Raw genomic sequence first — 18476 nt, forward strand, 5'->3', positions numbered from 1 at the left:
TGTAAATCACTCTAGTCCTAGACTGAGAGGAAAACTGCTTCTTTTCTTTGCGGATCCTAGAGAAGCTAACATGCAAGAAAGTTAACATGCAAGAAACCAAGGTTTTGTCAAAGTTTAACAAGATCGGTATGATATTTGAGGCGAAGCTTGGCATCTGCTAGTGTGCTGATGTACAGTGAAACATGAAACACTCACTCTGGAGGGGCTCATAACATCCTTAAAATCTTTATTTCTAGTGTCTACATTTTACCTTGTTTTTCTGGGTTTTTAAAATAAAGATATGTATAGTATTTATTCATGTATGTATTTGTACCTAATTTATTATTGTACATTGAAAGGCTTTTAAATGTGTTGACCGAGTGTGTTAAGAAGACGTTTACTGGAAAGTATGCCTGCTTGTACCAGATACATGGGGCAAAATATGCCAGGCCCTGCTTACCCTTGCAAATAATGTATTTGTTGGTCTAAGCAAAACAGCATTGGGAATCTTTACCAGTAGAATAAAAAAAAGTTGTCACCATAGACACGTTATTAATCTCCACATGAGAAATAAAAAGCTGTGTCATTCTGAAATCACACTTTGATTATCATCCGTTACTTGTGTAATCCCCTGCTAGACAAGAATGCGAAAGGACATGAACTCAAAACCTGCAGAACACGACAGATTTTTATAAAACCATGTGAATTTGTTAATAAGCGCTTAGTGGTCAGTGTCCTCAAGTGTCACTTTTAGCTAATTCAACTTCCAGGTTAGTAATGGAGAAAGTGTTATGAGACTAAAACCAGACAGGCTGTGTTTCACTTGTGGTTAGGTATGGTCATTTTGAGAAGAGTGACTGTTTTTTTTTCTTAACTCCCCCCACTCACACGCACATTCTCACACACACAAACACACCACACGCACACACCAAATTGTGGTCTGGGAAGAAAGGGTTTGATTTTATATCATGTGGTTTTCCCTCAGAAACCTTTAAATCTGTTCATATTTCCATTACTTACGACCCCTTATGAAAGTCTCCACACTCCACATGTAAACGGCTCTGAGTTCAAAAAACTGTAGCACAGTTTCAAGTGATGGCCCTTTCGATTTGTGCTTTTTATACCCATAGATGTCAACAGGCTTGCTGAAAAGGAAGACTGGTTGGTAGATAATGAGGGAATCACCAGCCTGGTAAGGATTGGTTAATTTATCAAGCAGCACTCTGTGTCTTCATAGAAATCACAGAAAGTTTAATATCTATGTATACTTTCTAGCTGGCAGCGATTCATTGCATTTGTTTAGTCCACTGAGTACTTGTGGGTCTGTTTTAACTAATCTGTGTTGAAGTGTGATGTTATCTAATGTAGCCCATGTTTGTAATCTCTGTTTTTAATGTTTTTGCAGCCTTCACGGTTTGAGCAGTGTATGGTCCAGATGCTGCAGTCACTCAAAGAGCCCCTGGAAATCAAACCCGGAGAAACAAATGTTCGTTCATACCCTGCAAACATCAGAGCTACAGAAGTTTTCACATGATAATCAATAGTCATGAGTTTCTTCATCCATTAAATGAACTTAAATAGCTGACACTGACACGTGACAGTTACTTGTCATCTGTTAGACACAGGCTGTTATGGGGCTGGCATGCCTCCTTTCAATTGCAGTAATTGTCCCTCTGAATGAATGAATGGGAATCCTGCTGTTCCTGGCATTGTCACAAACTTTAGCATCGCTGAGGTGATGTTGAGTTCGATGGCAGCAGCATGTCTTACAGAAAGAAAAAGACTTCTGGATAAGAGCATAAAATCTGTTGTGCCTTTCCAGATGTGCAATGTGTCAGTTCCACTGACTCCTAACGCACACCCATACTATCAGAGGTAGATACCTTTTAAATATGACTGGTTCATCTCCTCTTTAGCTGAGAGGACGCAGCATCAGTGTTCTAATAAAATAATTTCAAATTTTCATTAGTCTGACCTGAGCTTTGTCCCAGAGATGACGGCAGTGTTTCACACAGGCTTCTTCTTTTTGGTCGATGATATTGTAAACTGTTTTCTAAAAGTGTGCCTGAGCCCATGCAGTTATTTTCATTACAGAATCATGCCTGCTTTTACTGCAGCGCCACCTCTGAAACCAAAGTGCACGAGAGTCCAGTACTGATTTTCAGACTTGCCCCTTGTACATAGAGATCGCTCTGTGTTTTTTGGTTTTTGTAAATGATAACACGCAGCGTAGATGATAAGATATTCAGTCTTCATAATTTTACAGTAACAAACACTATTCTGTAGTTGGAGTTGTTTTTGCAGATTGGTGAAACTTTGCCTCTCTAAGACATTTATTATTTTTACCAGCTAACCTAATTAGTTGCAAAATGTTCCTCCAGCTCCTTCTTTAAGTACCACTAACTTTTCAATTTTTTCGTTTCTCCATCCGAACTTTTTTGAGGCATGTTGCTGCCATTGCATTCAAACTAACTAATTGTTTTTCATAAAGTAGTAGAACGTCTCAGGTTAAACATCTGATATGTTTTTGCTGTCTTTTTGTGAAAAATGTAGATTTATGAGATTTGCAAGTCATTGCATTTATTTACATTTTACACAGCATCCAAACTTTTATAGAAGTGGGTTTGTATGAAAAAAGAAAATTCAAATTTTGGTGAATATAAATCAAGCTTAGCCGCATGGTCTCTGTGACCAATGTTAAAAAATTATACTGATATCATCTTTAGTCATGTTTTGAAGACAGCAGTCTTTGTTGCACAATGAGATGGGTTTAAAATTAAGATCCCTGTTGGAATTGTGAAGAAAAGGGATGTAAATAGATTGATGTAGAAAACAAAACAAAAAGAAAAAATTAAATAAAGAAGAAAATGTAGTTAGTTTGTTGTAGCAGAAGAACAAGTAGTGGAGGAATAACTGCTGTGCGTCCTGGCCTCGGTTCAGTGGGTGCTACATTCATCACTCTTCTTGTCCTGCCCTTGTGCATGTCGCACAGTGCAGTAAACTTATAGGAATGAAATTTCACTCTGTGGAGTTGCTTTATGTGATGATCTTTTATTTGAAGCCACGGTACTTCTGTTGCAAACAGAAATGATATCAAAACTTGGATGGTTTTAATTCAGCACTTCGCAAAGTAGTAAAGTATAAACCCTGCTGTTAACAGAAACTATGAAATAACTATCCAGGGTTCAACACAAAGAAATCCTTTATGAATTTTAGAATAAACAGCTTTAGTCACGTCAAGAAAGCATCGTTACCGTTACGTTCTTTTCCACAGGTGTTGCAGTTGGAGCAGGTCCAGGACCAGGCTGCAGAGCTCAGCGTGAGGATCATGAAGGTAAGACGTGTACACTTATTTTCAAGAACATGCATAGGATTTTGTTATGAACAAAGACTGTTTGCATAGGATGGAAGTAGCCACCATGATGTCTACCACTGGTTTTGATTTCCACATTTTGAAGCCTCAGCCTTCATGTGTTTATGTTGTTTATCGAATACAGAAGTGGCCAAATCTGGATGAGAGTCGGGTGTAGTCAGCTACTCCTAGCAAGCATTGTTGGCAAATAAAGAGATACATATAATTAGTGCTAAATAAAAACAATAAAATTCTATAAATGAACTTACTAAAACTTACCTTTGATGATCTGTATCATAAGGCAGGTATATATTTTTAGACAATTCCTTTAAAATGCTTTAAAACGTAGCAACAGCAAAAACGCAACCATCTGGCAGCTACCAGTCACAGAAGGCTTCCTGGCAGCTCTCGCTTTGCGACTACCAGGAGCCTCCACCAAACGGTCAGGAAAGACATCATTTTCCTCTAGTAGTCAGAGGTTGCCAGGGGCGTTGCTAACCAGTCTCTGGGCCTGTTTGACTGAGGCGTACTGTACTTGGATTAGTTGAGGTGGGTCCTAGCAGGCAGCTGTAAGCTACACCTCACTGTCTTGGCTCTCCTGTCAGTCAAAGCAGCCACATCTCTAACTTTTGAACATTTAACACTTGAGCACTTCACATGAATAGAATATAAAAAATAAATCAGCTACTTGTTTAGAAGGAAGAGAATATCCTTTTAATGCTCTAAGTTGGCCATTTTAGCACAGGAGACTCAACTGGCCATTGAGGAACTGCAGTTCATTTTCTGTGTGGAGTTTGCATGTTCTTCCTGTGTCTGTGTGAGTTTTTCTTCAGGTGCCACAGATGGTCCAGAGATGTCCACTTAGTGGGGTTAGGTTAATTGGTGATTTTAATTTGCCCATAGGTGTGAACATGGTGTACAAATGATTGTCTGTGTTAGCCCTGCGACAGATTGGTGACCTGTCCAGGGTCTATCCTGCCTCTTGCCCTGAGGCCCTGTGCACTGATCACCAAAGTCATATATAGACCTGAAAACCTCTGTGTTCTATATTTGTCTTACATCTGTTCAGTCATAGAGCAGCTGCTAAGATTTTATTTGGTCTTTTATTTACTGTGAGGTGAAGATAACCCTACGTGTTGACATGCACACACTGTCCACTTTACTGTTTCAGTGTACCTTAGATCTAAGTCTGTACTAACCTGTTTTGATCACAGAGTAAGATATTAGTGATGCACCTAAAATTGTCTTTTCACATGTCTGATAAATGCGTCTCCATAGGTCTTTGTAAACAGTTTGGAGCAGCTGAGTACTAAGACAGATGGAGACATTAACACATCTCAGTAAGTATTTGGAGGATTTTTTTCTCATCTCTGTGGTTACTGTGCTTCACTTGGACAACATTTTAAAATCTCTCCCATGTGTACAGCAACATTTCAGTGGACCTGTCCTCTCCTGATCGGTTTACTGGCATTCAAGAGGGCTTTACTCCAACATCTGTAAGCACAGTGTTTTTCTTTATTACATTCTTTAAATCGTATGAGGTTTAAACACTCGAAAACGCACATGTGGCAACTGCCAGCGTCACACCAGAGCGTGGGCTCCCTCCTTTACACAACTAGACAAACATGTGTCACTCATTCGAACCACGAAATGTTATCAGTCTGTTTCCTGGTTGTGGACAAGAAGTAGAGACGTCCTTATTTCCTGTAACTTGTTTGAGATGTTAGCAAAGGGGGTTAAGCGCAGGGGAGGACGAAGAGGAGGAAGAAGGGCAGGGCGTAGAGTGCTTCTGGTAAGGGGAAATGGAGCAAGGTGCAGAAGGGGTTTCCCCAGCCTGAATATGCTGCCAGACTTGACTGAGAGCAGATGACCAGAGTTAAGACTAGTGTCAGTCATGATACAAATGGGTGTTTTTGTGAGTTGGCAATCTAGCAACCAGTACATGCAAACTTGGACAGTGCGTCACTGCTATTAACACAAAGACATCAGTTTACTTTAGGCCACTAAGCTTTTGGAGCATGGTTGGTTTGCTTAATTTTGGACTGCAAACTCCTGCCAGTGATGTTGTAGGCATCAGAATGTCATTCTGACAGTGTCTCTGTGCACACGTTTAATTGGCATGCTTTATTGTGTGTTTGTAAGGGTGAATATTAAAAGCATGGGCATTTTAACGAGTGAGAGCTTGTTAAAAGTAGTTTCAGGTTCCTACACTAAGGTAGATTTGTTTTGCAGTTAGGCCAGGCAACCATTCTACCAGACATCAAACACAGGCACTGGACAATATTCACAAAGACATTGTGAGAAAAAGAGCGCTCCAAGCTTCACTGAAACCACAACTTTAAACCAAGGACATATTTTGGAAAGCAAAGCACATTGTGGTTGTAAGAACCTCTCCAGAATTGTACGAGGATTAAAGGTTTGTCATAGGTTTCAGGTTAGGAAGTTTAACCACAGGCTACAGAGCTCAGCCTGATCATCATGGTGGTATGAACGCCACATACACTGTGTATCTTTTGAACATAAATGATGTGGATTGCAGCTGTCATTGGTTAATGATGTCCCCTTGAGTCAGTTGTTGCTGGTTTAGCGTTTTAAACTTTATATCAGGAGAATGGAGTGAATGTCATGATGCTCAAATGCTAGTGTCCCAGCCTAAAGTGTACCCTGCTCACTGGTCCTTGAGCACGCCATAATTTATAAAAATTAACGTCGTGTTGTATTCAGTAAGACTCGAAACTAGCAACTGAGACCCGAAACTCATCAGAAGTGTTTGCTGAGGTCAAAGAGCGAGAAAGGTGAGGACTGTTTTCCAAGAGACGTCTATGCATTGGGGCTGCTTTTTGCAACTAGAGGAGTCGCCCTCTGCTGGCCAATAGAAACAGGCTTGAGGCACTTCTGCATGCACTTTTACATCCAAACATCCAGAATCCAAATCCAGGTCTACAGTCTGTAAATTGAACCTAAGCTGTGACAATGTTGTGTTGTGGCAGTCAAAGCATTCAAGTGTGTGTGTGTGTGTGTGTGTGTGTGTGTGTGTGTGTGTGTGTGTGTGTATAGGAGCAGCGTCTACTGATAATCCTGAGTAACTGCCAGTACCTCGAGAGACACACATTCCTGAACCTGGCCCATCACTTTGAGAAACATAGCTTCACGGGGACAGAGAAGATCACACGGGTCAGTATCAACACTTCTAATCTGCAACTGTGCTTTGAAAAAAAGAAGGAAGGAGCGCTCAGTGTTGTTGGCGAGAAATGCGTTGCGGTGTCATTAACAACAAAGCTGTCCCCTGGTCTCTTCTAAGCAGAGCGATGACTCTTCTTTAAAAGAAAAATACAACAGAAAAAATAAAGGTCGTGGTCTTGGAAGCTCAGTTCACTGTCACCCTAGTTTTTTTTTTCTTTCACACGTACACACTCATCCAGCTGCACACAATGACTAATGACTGAATCACAAAGCAAAGAAGCATTCTGTTGGTTTTCCAGTAAAAACAGTTTACAGCCATTTTCTTTGAAATATCATTTTTAAACCGATTCTCATGTGTCATTTATATTTAGATACGTATGGGTGACAGTTTGTCTAGATTGTAATCTTCAAATGTTAAAATAGCTGCAAAAGCAAATCTGAAAAATAAGAATTCCCACACAACACATCTGCCACACAGCTGCCGCCTCATGTAATCATACTGTAAATAGTTAGAAATGCAATAAACTCTCAATGAATTCATGTAAACTTGAGAAGTCACTGATATATGCACAATCTAAATTATTCATGCAGTTCATGAAGGATACAGGATTTCAACATGGACTGCAAAGTAAAATTACTCACAGCTTCCACACTCCATAATAAAGCCTTTAACGCCACAGCCTGCAGTTTAAAACAATAGGCATGGAAATCAGAAACTTCACTGTTATGTGTTGATGTAAAGGAGAATCATGCATCCTGTTACAGCAGGTTTTAAAGTGTTTCTTTTGTTGTGTGACTTTTTAATGTTTTCAAAAGTAAAGCCATGAGATAGGCAACATCACTGGCTATGGTAGTTAAATATTGATGAAGCTCTTGAGATGCTTTTACATCGGTGTTCCTCACTGTTTCAATAAAACATATCCACCACAGAGACAGAGAAAACTTTGAGCAAAAGCCTTGTTGTATTTGTAACGAGTGAGCAACAACTCCAGTGAAGAGTAGCCACAATTCTGAGCACCTATGAGCAGTCTGGATCGGAGAAGGTGAGCATGAATCCTTGAGGAGTAGGTTTCATCTTATTTCAGACTGGAAGTGTGGGTTTGTGAGATAAAATGCTATAAAGCACTGGTTATCTCTGTTTATGGGGAATTTTCTAATGCACATGTAACTTTAGGCGTCTGTATGCATTCAGACCACTGTTAAACTGATGCATACGGCTCACAAGACAACCTTGGCAAGATTGTCATCGTAACTTAAAGTAAAAGGCAACAGGAGACACTGACATCTTCACGTTATCAACGTTTTAGTGTTAATGTTAGAACCTGCTCACAGAGATGGAATCAGGTTTCTCTGCTCGCAGCTCTGAAGCTAAAATTACAGGCATGTCAATAAGCTAACACAGCAAAGATTCAGCTAATCTGTACAACTAAGATAAAAATGCTGCATTAAAATCCAAACAAGTAGTGCGTCATTGCAAAGAACGCTGAGTAAATAGTGTATTATAATATGGATCTCTTGTTATTGTGTTGTGCATGTCTAATGATGTGTGGATTGGGGATAGAGAATCTGTTACCTAGTATCTAATCATTGCAGTAACATCGTGTGTTCTTGACCTGCCAGGTAAGCGTGGACGCAGTACGGGGGCTGGACCGGAAACTCTTTGAAGCCTACATTGAGAGACGAGCTGATCCGATCGCAGGCTCCCTGGAGCCCGGCATCTACGCTGGCTATTTTGATTGGAGAGACTGCCAAACACCTACAGGTACCCAGTTACCCTGCGCTGATAAAACAGAAGGAAATCACTGTCAGCAACCACTAACTGACCCTGGTAGAATCATATTTAAGCCCCTAGCAGGGCTATGGGATGACAGCTCAGAGTCTCTCGTGTCTAATCTTTGTAGCTGTGGTTCACATGTGTCATGTGTAAAGTACGGCTCTTTGATGACTTACTGTAAACACCACTAACATCATTTAATCAGTCTTCCCAAGGCGCTCATGGCCTTTGTGTCTAGCTGTAGGTGTGCAGCGATATGTGTGTACACTTGAGTTGTAGCTTGACTTTTTTCGCTCACGCAGTGCACCCCAAACCCAGGTGAAACTTGACTGTGAATGTGTGGTCTACCTTAGTACAGGATGTGAAGCAACATGTCAGACTGTGTGAGAGCTGCGCGAGTCGTCTCAGGTGGGCAGCAGTTCATAGCACGGCGCTTAATCTTGATGAAAAGTTGTGAGCGTTGATCTGGTTTGTCGCCTGTGAGTTTGTGTGTTTGGACTACATGTGAAAGAGGAACATTTTGGACAGAAAACCACAGTTCTAGGATATGATACTTTCACTTGGTGCATTTTTTTGTGTGGGATTCAAGTTTGTGTGTGGGGTGCTGCAAAGCATTAAGAATCCGGTTTCAGTACTTTCTTTCTGTTTTTGCCTTTGACTGTTTCACCGTCAACGTAATGTTATATTTTGAAGCTTCCACACAGCACACTAACTCATCTGCCCCTTATCCTCCTCACAGACGAGGGAAATTAAATAATGGAAAACGTTGCACTGGCACAGTGTTAGCTTGGCTAATAATGAATCCTGTTGGCACATTTCTATCAGAAATCCAGATGGACTGTTAATCAAACAGCCACTTGGCTCTGCTGTGGATGGGGCTGTGATCTTAGAGAAACATGGTTTTGCAGTCTTGTTGAGCTGCTACAGGTTCTGGTGAAAACGACTCTGCCCTGAATTTTCAAATAAAGAGAGAAAGATGAGTTTTCAATAGTCTGTTCTGCCAGAGATATAGTGTTAGAATTGCAGATGTTCATCTAAACATGGCCAGAGTTTCAAATAACAAGGTCAACAGTATGTACAAATGCTCAGGCTCACACTGCTGAACATGCTGTCTCACATTTTCTTTTTTTTTACTGTCGCTCTATATGATGTCAGTGAGAACAGATATCCCAAGCACACAGATGTGGCTGTGAAGCCCCACCCACCTGCTGGTTAAACCTTTTGTTTATGAGGGGCAACCAATCTGAAGAAAGCTGGCATAAATTGAGGGGGAGAAAGCTAAAAGTGGGGTTAAACTGAGGAAACTGTGGCCAAGTATAAGATGTATAGTTAAGATGAAATATACATATAAGATATAAGAAGCTGTAAATAAACAAAACAGATTCACTTTCCTTTCATGGCTAATTGTTACATGTCTGATGTTTTGCTTTTTATCTGGATCTTTGTTTGTTCACTTTGTGCCTTCTTCTTTCACAGGTGTAAGGAACTACCTGAAGGAGGCTCTGGTCAATATTATTGCAGTTCATGCCGAGGTGCTTGAATGCCTTTAAAACTCATCACTCATTTGTCAGACACTGCTTCTACTAGGTGCTTTTGCCACCTCGTCCCCCATCGTGACGTTTTTTTTTCTTTCTTTCTGTGTCAGGTGTTCACAGTCTCGAAGGATCTGGTTCCTCGGGTTTTGTCTAGAATCGTTGAGTCCGTTGCGGATGAAATGTGCCGTCTTATGCAGTGTGTGTCCTCCTTCAGCAAAAACGGAGCCCTACAGGTAGGTACACACTCACACGCACATACCCGCAGTCGCAGAGCAGTTTCTCACTCATAGTAGGACCCTGACTCATAAGTCGACCACCGCACTTGGGGGGAATTACCTGTCATTTTTGATAAAGCCATATTTCAGTTCAAGGTACCATCTGGTGTCAGTTGATGATGATTACATGATTACATCTCCGTTGTTGCCCTTTTTCTGTAAACCCCCATACAGGCTCGACTTGAACTGTGTGCTCTGAGAGATGCTATAGCCACATACCTAAACGCCGACAGCAAGTAAGTGCGACAAATACAGATCCCCACAGTGGCAGAGACAGGAAGTCCCACATATGTGCCCAGTGATTTATGGCTGTGGATGTCACGGACATAAATCTTAGCAGTCACACATCCCTCACTACAATCCCTATTTATGTTAGTTGGAGGGTTTTGGAAAGGAAGTGAAAGTAATCTGGTTCTGTTGTGTGCATGTACTGTGATGTGCGCCTCTGTGTGTGTGTTTGAGTGCGCGTGTATGTTCATGTATGGCAGGTTAGTGTGCCCGCATACACACACAGACCCATCTTGAACTGTGTTTTCTAGTTCTCTATCGTTCATAAATGGGTTCCTTTATGTGACATTTTTAACTAAGCTTCTCATTTTCAGCGCCAGCTTCAAACTGGCTTTGGAGTCTCTGCCTCAGTTACACAGCGGCGCCGATAAGAAGTGAGTCTGATTCCGGTATATGTTACTAATTGGAGGGACTGTGACCTTTTGGCGTTTCCTTTGTGTCTTTGAGATTAATCTTTAATTTTAATATTATCTGCAGGTTACTGGAAGAGCTGCTGAACAAGTTTAAGAGCAGCATGCAGCTCCAGCTCACCTGCTTCCATGCCTCCTCTGTCCAGCCCATCAAGAGATAAATCTCATCCACTCCACCACCCAAAACAGAAGTCTGTGTCTTATCTATTAGCTAATGAACTTTGCCTGTATCTCTTCGGTTATCACTTTTTTGTTTACTCATCACTTTCAATTTCTGCTTTACTCGATTAAACACAAGTGTGTATTCATCTAATCTCGAAGACACTAAATGAGTCGATTTCATTGTTACTGTGCAGGACAGTCCCTGTTACGTTGGGTATGCTAATTATGTACGGCCACTCACGTACTGACAAGTAGTAAGTGAGTGGCTAATGTGCTTGTTTCTAGAAAGTTCAGGAACAGTCTGTCAGTGGGATGTGGAGCTGCAGACTCTGAATGAAATGTGTGTCAAAGTAACAAGATTTTTTTAAATGATGATGATGACAACAAGATGGTTTTCATGTACTGTGCCACCTGTATTGCTCAGTAAGTTAACTAAACATCAGCCTTCAGCTAGAGCTGCAAAATCTCAGTCTGTGAGCTACATGGAACTGGATCAGATCCTGATCCTGTCAGGATTTTTAGGCATGGTTGATAGTTTGTTTTTTGAAAGCATTGTACTGCTTTAATCCTTTTCATGCAGCCTTATTGTCCCATCACATTTCATTGAAATCCAGCATGTTTGTCAGTAAGCTTCATCTGTGGAAACCACACTGATGTAACTGTGAGTCAGTTATATTGATGCTTTTCTTCTAATAAAACACCATCATTGGAATTTACCATCAACTCATTTTTTTCTCACCTCATGAGACATTAATAAAAAAATGCTTCTTTAAGACTGCAGTAAATTCTTTTGTATTACCCTGCCAAAAACCCAGTAATACACGAATGCTTGATTTAACATGTGTTTTAAAGAGGGTGTACTAAACAGCTTTATTTAACTATGTATAAACACAGAACCTGCATGTGGCACCATACACATAGATTCGTACAAGCTAGTGGGATTCAGTGGGTTGTAGAACCACCTTGAGAAGCAAAAACTTGATATTTTCTGCGTAGCTTTATCAGTGTCTCATATCATTTTGGAGGAAATTTGCTGCACTCTTCTTCCTAACATTGCTTCAGTTCATTGATATCTGTTTACGCACAGCACTCTTAAGGTGAAAGCATTACAGTAAGGTTGAGGTCTGGACTTTTGTGTTTCATTGTAACACCATGATTCTTTCCTTTTTCAGTCATTTAGAATACTTTTTGTGCACAGAGTTCTTGGTTGACTCAGTTTCTGCAAGGTACCTGGGTCCTGTGGCTGCAAAGCAAAACAAATCCAAATCAACACCCCTGCACCACTCGGATTTGACAGTTGGTATGAGGTGTTTGGTTTTCACTAAACATGGTGTTGTGCATTATGGCCCAACACCACCACTTTGGTCTCATCTGTCCAACATTTTTCCACAAGTCTTGATGCAATTTTGCAAACCTTTCTTCACAAGCACAAGAACCTCACGTTTAAGCCGTATATTCGGTTTTGTCATAAACGGCAACCAAATACACAGCGACTTAGGTCTGACACAACAGACAATCAGTTATAAAACATTTATTTTGAATTGTCAGAATGATGTCACTCATTGTATAAAAGGAAACAACTTTAACAACTGGTGAAATACATGTCTATATACATCGTGCTTACCTTATGCAAGGGCTAAAATCATGAAATTCATGCAAAGTTTACATGAAAATGTACAAGAGCTTTCATGTCTTTAATTCGTCTGACCAGACTGACCAGTTCCTTTTTTCAACAATGTCTTTATTAGTGTTTTAAGTAATGACAAAATGAGAACAGAAATGCAAGCTACACCTCTACAGATGCATGGACACTAGCAAGTGCGGCAAAAAAGGCTAAACTCACATGTAAATGTTCCTTTAAAAGGTGACCAAGCATGCAGACATGTTTTACAACTGACTTCATAAAAGCTGTTGTAAACTTTGCCCTTTTTTTTCTTTCTAAAAATAGAATAGTCTAAGGAACATTATTCTTTCTTTATTTAATCTTTGTTCTGTGTTTGTAGGAGGTAAAGTAAAATACCCTTACTGGCCACTATATAATGTTTTAAGGTTTCTTAACCAATGCCATGCCTTGTCTGCCGTATTGAATGTGATACAACTACTGGGTGCTAAGGATAAGTTTGTATTCCCCAACTGGTTTGCAGTGGTTCCTGAACGTTGCTGGGTGAAAGTGGTTGCAAAGAAGCTGCGCCACTAAAAAAAAACCCTAGCGTTTGCTATTGCTAGCAGATTGCCTGTAGTTGGTCTGCAAACATTTGCTAACTACTAGTTGAGTGGCAGTTTGCTTGCCTTCAAAGTTGTGCCCCAACACAATTAAAAAGGCACAGCTTTTATTTTGAAGGCAAACAGTCTATATTTATTGTTTTTGTTGCACTTTTCACAGTTTAACTACAGCTCAGAGAGCAGCTGGGCAGGGTTTGTCACAAGTCCATCATTTCCATTTAAAAGACAGCTGCAGCAATATGCTAGCAACTTAACTAATCACAAGGGGTCTTTTATGAACTGATTAGGAAATACCCATTTTCCTTTGCAACAGGTGGGTTGTTAGAGAAAACAAATGGGAGTTCGCAGACTGCCATCAATCTCTAGCAACTAACCAGTCAATGAATACTCTGCCTCACCACCCCAACTGGTTGTTGCCAAATGATCAAAGACCAGTCTCTAAGCGTTTGTGACTGGGACCTTATTAGTTTGACCCAACAGTGTCTCCGTGATTGTCCAAAAGTGGTCTGCAAGTTATCACATGGTTAGTTGTCAGACATCTGCAATATCTCCATATCTGCTGTGCAGGATTTTCCCACTCAAACATCTCTAGGGTTTAGAGGGAATGGTTAAAAAAGAGAAAATGTCAATGTCAGAGCTCATTACAACCAAGGAGTGAATGAAGAAGCACATCTCTGAATGCACAACACATTAAACCTTAAAGCAGATGGGCTACAGCAGTGAAGATAACTGAATGCCACACCTGTGGGCTAACAACAGGAAACTAAGGCTACAGTTTGCAGAAGTTTACCAAAATTAGATAACTGAAGATCAGAAAATCATCTCAATTACTTCTGCAACATTCACAGAATTTGTCCTATATAACATCAAACTTGGATCTACTCTATTTTGTATCAGCGGTTTCTTGGTGCACACTGAGCCCCTCAATACTACCTGAGCATTGCTTAAATGCTACAGTCTGCCTGAATGTTGCTGCTTAACATGTCCATGTCTTCTTCTAGCAAGATAACATGCAATGGCACAAAGCATTGAGGCAATTCTGAAGGCTACTGCAAAGTGTCTCTATAGACAGTTCTCTATTCAGAATAAACCTCCACTGAAGTTCTTCAAAGATAACATCAAGCGTTGGAAGGTGCAAAATCTTTCCACTTAATTGTAGGTCTGTGAGAATGAAGGGACTTAACCTTGATTTTAACCTCAAGAGTTCATGCAATATTTTTGTTAAAACCCCCTGAGTAAAAGCTGAAAGTTTGCACATTAATCACATCTTGGTTTTGTCATTTCGATCCACTGTGGTTGGGTATAGAAACAAAATTGTGACAACTATGCTTCTGTAAGACAAGTATTTCTGAATCAGTCGGTATTGATACTCTCAGCTACAATGTAAAACAACTAAAAGCACTGCAAGGGAGGACTTGATTGCAAAAAGCAGCTTGCTGAGCAATTGTTGGCTTGGAGATGAGATTGTAAGGGTGTGACTGATATTTTTGGTCCAAACGTGATGTATGGTGACTGTTCGACTATAGTCGTTAAACTTATCTGCAGTCCAAATGTCACGCTCAGTAGTGGAAATTCTAACGAAGGCACACTTGCAGACAGTTGGTTTGTTTGCACCATGGCTCAGTAGCGGGTTTAGCTATTCATCTCTGGAGTTGCAGCTCACCAGTTCACTCATTCTGTCTGGCATGTCAGCATCTAGCTGTCAGGGAGGAGCATGAACACAGGGTGTATGCAGGGTGGGGACGGAGTGGGCCGTTACTCGGGGCAGCGAGCAGAAGACACAGATCCCAGAGGAAGAGAGCGACAACAGAAAGTGTGGTTCTGTGTGGGTGTAGGGACCTAAGCGAGCAGTTGTGGTAGGTCTAGTCGCCCGGGCAGACACGCCCACAGCTCACATGAGAAAGTTTGACGAGACACAAAGGGTTAGCTGAGGACACTGTCGAGATCTGCTGTTGTGTTTTCTAGCAGGAGATGACCCATTAAATTTCAGCTTTTGAATGTACAAACCACACCTGTGCATTTCTGTCTACGTTCATCGACCTCAGACTTTTTCTCTGACTTGGTTTCCCATCTACAAGTAGGGGAAAGCCATAGAGAGCAGGCAAGAGTTGTTTTGATTCTCTGCGTTCTAAACTTAGCACTCTGCCTCCCACGGATTCATTCACAAAATAAGTTCAAAACCCCAAAGCCTTATCCGCTCTCCACCAGCTCTCTGTTTACAGTAACAGAGGTGAGAAAGGGGAGTTTTTTCTCTTTCTTTTTTATTTCTATTCACCAGTATTCTGTTCCATTCTGGAGACAATATGACAAGACCTGCTTTAAAAAAACAACAAAAACATTTTTGATCTGCAGTTTTCTTTGCTGTGAGTGGGTAAATAAAAGGATGGAGAAATTTGACACATCACAGAAAAGTTGTCCCCTCGATTGTACCTGTTTTTAAGACAGATGTTTTACAGCTGAGCTCAAAAGAAGAAAACATTTTATAGAAGTGGCCAAGATTAGTAAGAAGCAGAAAAACACTGGAACAAGACTGGAAAAGCGTGGCATTTAGACATGTCCTACTTTTTGATTTGTTTTTGTTCCAGGTAATAAGATGCTGTAGCTATTGTGATTGACATCATGATGTTGGCCTATGTACTGTACATAATTTTATATATAATGTGATGTGATATTTTAGCCCCGCCACAAAACCTTTCACTGATTACAACCTCCATCGATTCTATGTTAGGATGGTGTGTAAAATGTGATGGGAACTTTAGCAGTCTGGACTGTTTTTGCAACAAATGCTGTGCAGAATACATGTAAGTTGTTGTATATATGGTCTTGCTGAAACAGAGATATGTTTGACCGCTAGAGTTTGGACAAAGTTGATCGTGCAACAGGACAATGATCTCAAGCGCACCAGTTAATCTACAACAGAATAGCTGCAAAAGAAAATCAAGGCGTCGCAATGGCTTAAAGGCCAGACCGCCACCTGACTGAAATGCTGTGATGGGACCTGTGCATAAACAAATGCCCGCAAATCCCGATGATGTGTAGTAAAGAAGAGTTTCACAAAATTCCTCCATAATGATTTGAAAGATAACCAACAGTGACTTTGCAATTAACTGATGCATCTTTTGCTGATACATTTTTTAAAAATATTGAAATCAGTTAAAATTGCATCAATTAAACTGAACTATAATATCTTTGGATTTTAGGAGAAAAAAAAAGATGCAATCAAAAAGATTGAGTCCAAAGCCGTGTAATTACCCACCCTGCCCTTCCTGCTGAAAAGGCATTTTGTTTTCAAAGTAAGCTTTCTGAGTTGTTTTTAACCTCAAACTAATGACATCTTCCTTCCTTTCTTCCTTGCTCTTCTTCAAAAATATTTTGTGGCAGTTACAGAAATGTTGTTGTTGTGGGGTTTTATGGTTGTTTTCCATGAAAGTGGAAACAGACTGTAATCTATGAGCAGAAACCAGGAAGGCTCTCTCGAGCGCTGCACGGAAAACCAACCTCTTCCTCTCTCTCCGCCCCTCTTGATGTCATCATATTGTTTGTGATAACCAAGTGTTTGATTAACCAGTCACATCCTGCATCTGAACCACATTTCCTGTTCAGACGCTCACGCGTAGTGCTGATGTTACCATAGAGCTCACACAGTTATGAAGAGATCTTGTCACTTGTTACGTTTTTAGTCATTTATTTATTTATTTTTGAAGGAAATGACACTTTAAAACCAACAACAACAACAAATGTTCACTTTAACCCTTTCTCAGATCTGCTCTATAACAGTCACATTTAACATCACTATTTGATATAAAATTGAGTTTAAAAAGCTTATCTAAAATCAGCTCCCTGAGTTGCTCTCTCTCTCTCTCACACACACACATACATAAACACAGCCAGGCACAAGACTCCATTCATAATTTACTAAATGATGGTGATAGTGTCTCCTAACAGAAATGTATTTACAAGGAAAAATGTTTTTAAAAATTAACTAAAAAATACAAAAGCTCTTTTGCTTCACTTTCTTGCAGACAGTCAAATGAAGAAGTATGATAACAGACAGTTGAATACAAAAACAACAACATCAAACTGGAGCCAGTAGCTCCTTAGCTAGCAGGGGCTAGCTATGGTTTTGGTTATTAGCTTATATTAGCTTATATTACCTTAGCACAAAGTCTGAAAATTCTTCCATAGTTTTGTCCAGATATAAAATTAGATTCTTGAGTTTAATTTTTTGAAAATTATGGGCCAGATTTACTAAATGTGACAAAATAGCACATGTGCACAATCTCCAAATAGACACCTCATTGGTGTGGTTAGTTTTACAGGTGATTTACAATTGTTGTGCTCTTCTCTGAACATAGCTGCAGTTTCTGCGCTAAATAACATGTTTACTGGTTTTCATTAGAAAGTAACAGAAGGTACATTTGGTAATTTTCAAACTGTTTCTCTTATTTTTTTTCCTAGTCTATAACTAAGCCAAGCTAGGCTAATCTTAGCTAACCAGCTACTAGTTGTTGCCTGGATTGGAGTGGTTTGTGAATGCTAGAGATCTAATATAACTATTGGCATAGAAAGTGATTAGGTTCATTTGCTAATTTTTTTTAAGGCACAAAACTTTCACTCACAGTTTTCTATGATACAATCACCTCAGCTGTCAGTTTCATTTGCATAGTAAGCACATAGACAGTACAAAAATACGACCTCTGGGTCTGAAAAAATGAAGCTAATGCGCCAAGTACCTTAAACTTGCATTCTATCTGAAAGGTACCAGATGGCAATACTTGCGACTGCAAAAAGACTTCCTATTATATCAAAGTCTTTGGGAAAATTGCTTTCTGTCTTGACCTCTGGAAACACTTTCCTGATGTGTTTATGGTCCTAGTCACTTATTTTGGTTCACATTGAATAAAAAACATGAAATTTTTTTAGAAATCTTGATCACTAGGTTTAAAATGGTATGCTCATTGGCTAACAGCTTATAAGTGACAAGTCGTTAGCAAACCAAACTAGCGATAATGAAAATGTTCATCGCGAGGCTTCAAAATGGAACTTTAAAAACCGGTGGATGACATCTCAATCATCTTTAATACTTTAACACCTTCATTTTTAATACTGTCTACGAGTAAGCATCAAAATACTCATTATGCCCAAAAGAATACAAAAAGGGAAAAAATAACACTGCATTTTTGACTTAAGACACACACACACACACACAGATACAAAAACCATACAGGGCAGATGGTTGCTGACTTAATGTCCATCATTTTTTGTATACCACTGTCCACTTTGTCCACATCTCAG

General features: G+C 40.0%; 1 protein-coding gene across 1 annotated transcript in view; it reads left to right on the plus strand.

Annotated features, from left to right (window-relative positions):
- Positions 1-11653, plus strand: part of exoc2 (exocyst complex component 2) — a 53268-nt gene extending 41615 nt beyond the window's left edge. Inside the window, exons 17-28 of the mRNA XM_085376104.1 lie at positions 1110-1171; positions 1385-1465; positions 3254-3313; positions 4610-4671; positions 4758-4827; positions 6389-6505; positions 8135-8276; positions 9765-9820; positions 9934-10056; positions 10273-10334; positions 10701-10760; positions 10864-11653. Coding sequence (XP_085232230.1) covers positions 1110-1171; positions 1385-1465; positions 3254-3313; positions 4610-4671; positions 4758-4827; positions 6389-6505; positions 8135-8276; positions 9765-9820; positions 9934-10056; positions 10273-10334; positions 10701-10760; positions 10864-10957 — 989 coding nt within the window. The 3' untranslated portion in view covers positions 10958-11653. The remainder of the gene's footprint in view (positions 1-1109; positions 1172-1384; positions 1466-3253; positions 3314-4609; positions 4672-4757; positions 4828-6388; positions 6506-8134; positions 8277-9764; positions 9821-9933; positions 10057-10272; positions 10335-10700; positions 10761-10863) is intronic.
- The last annotated feature ends 6823 nt before the right edge of the window (positions 11654-18476 follow it).

This window comes from Diplotaxodon limnothrissa, linkage group LG17 (assembly GCF_057381915.1).
Source record: "Diplotaxodon limnothrissa isolate DT_005_m linkage group LG17, D_limnothrissa_male_GT1.1, whole genome shotgun sequence".
Lineage (NCBI taxonomy): Eukaryota > Metazoa > Chordata > Actinopteri > Cichliformes > Cichlidae > Diplotaxodon > Diplotaxodon limnothrissa.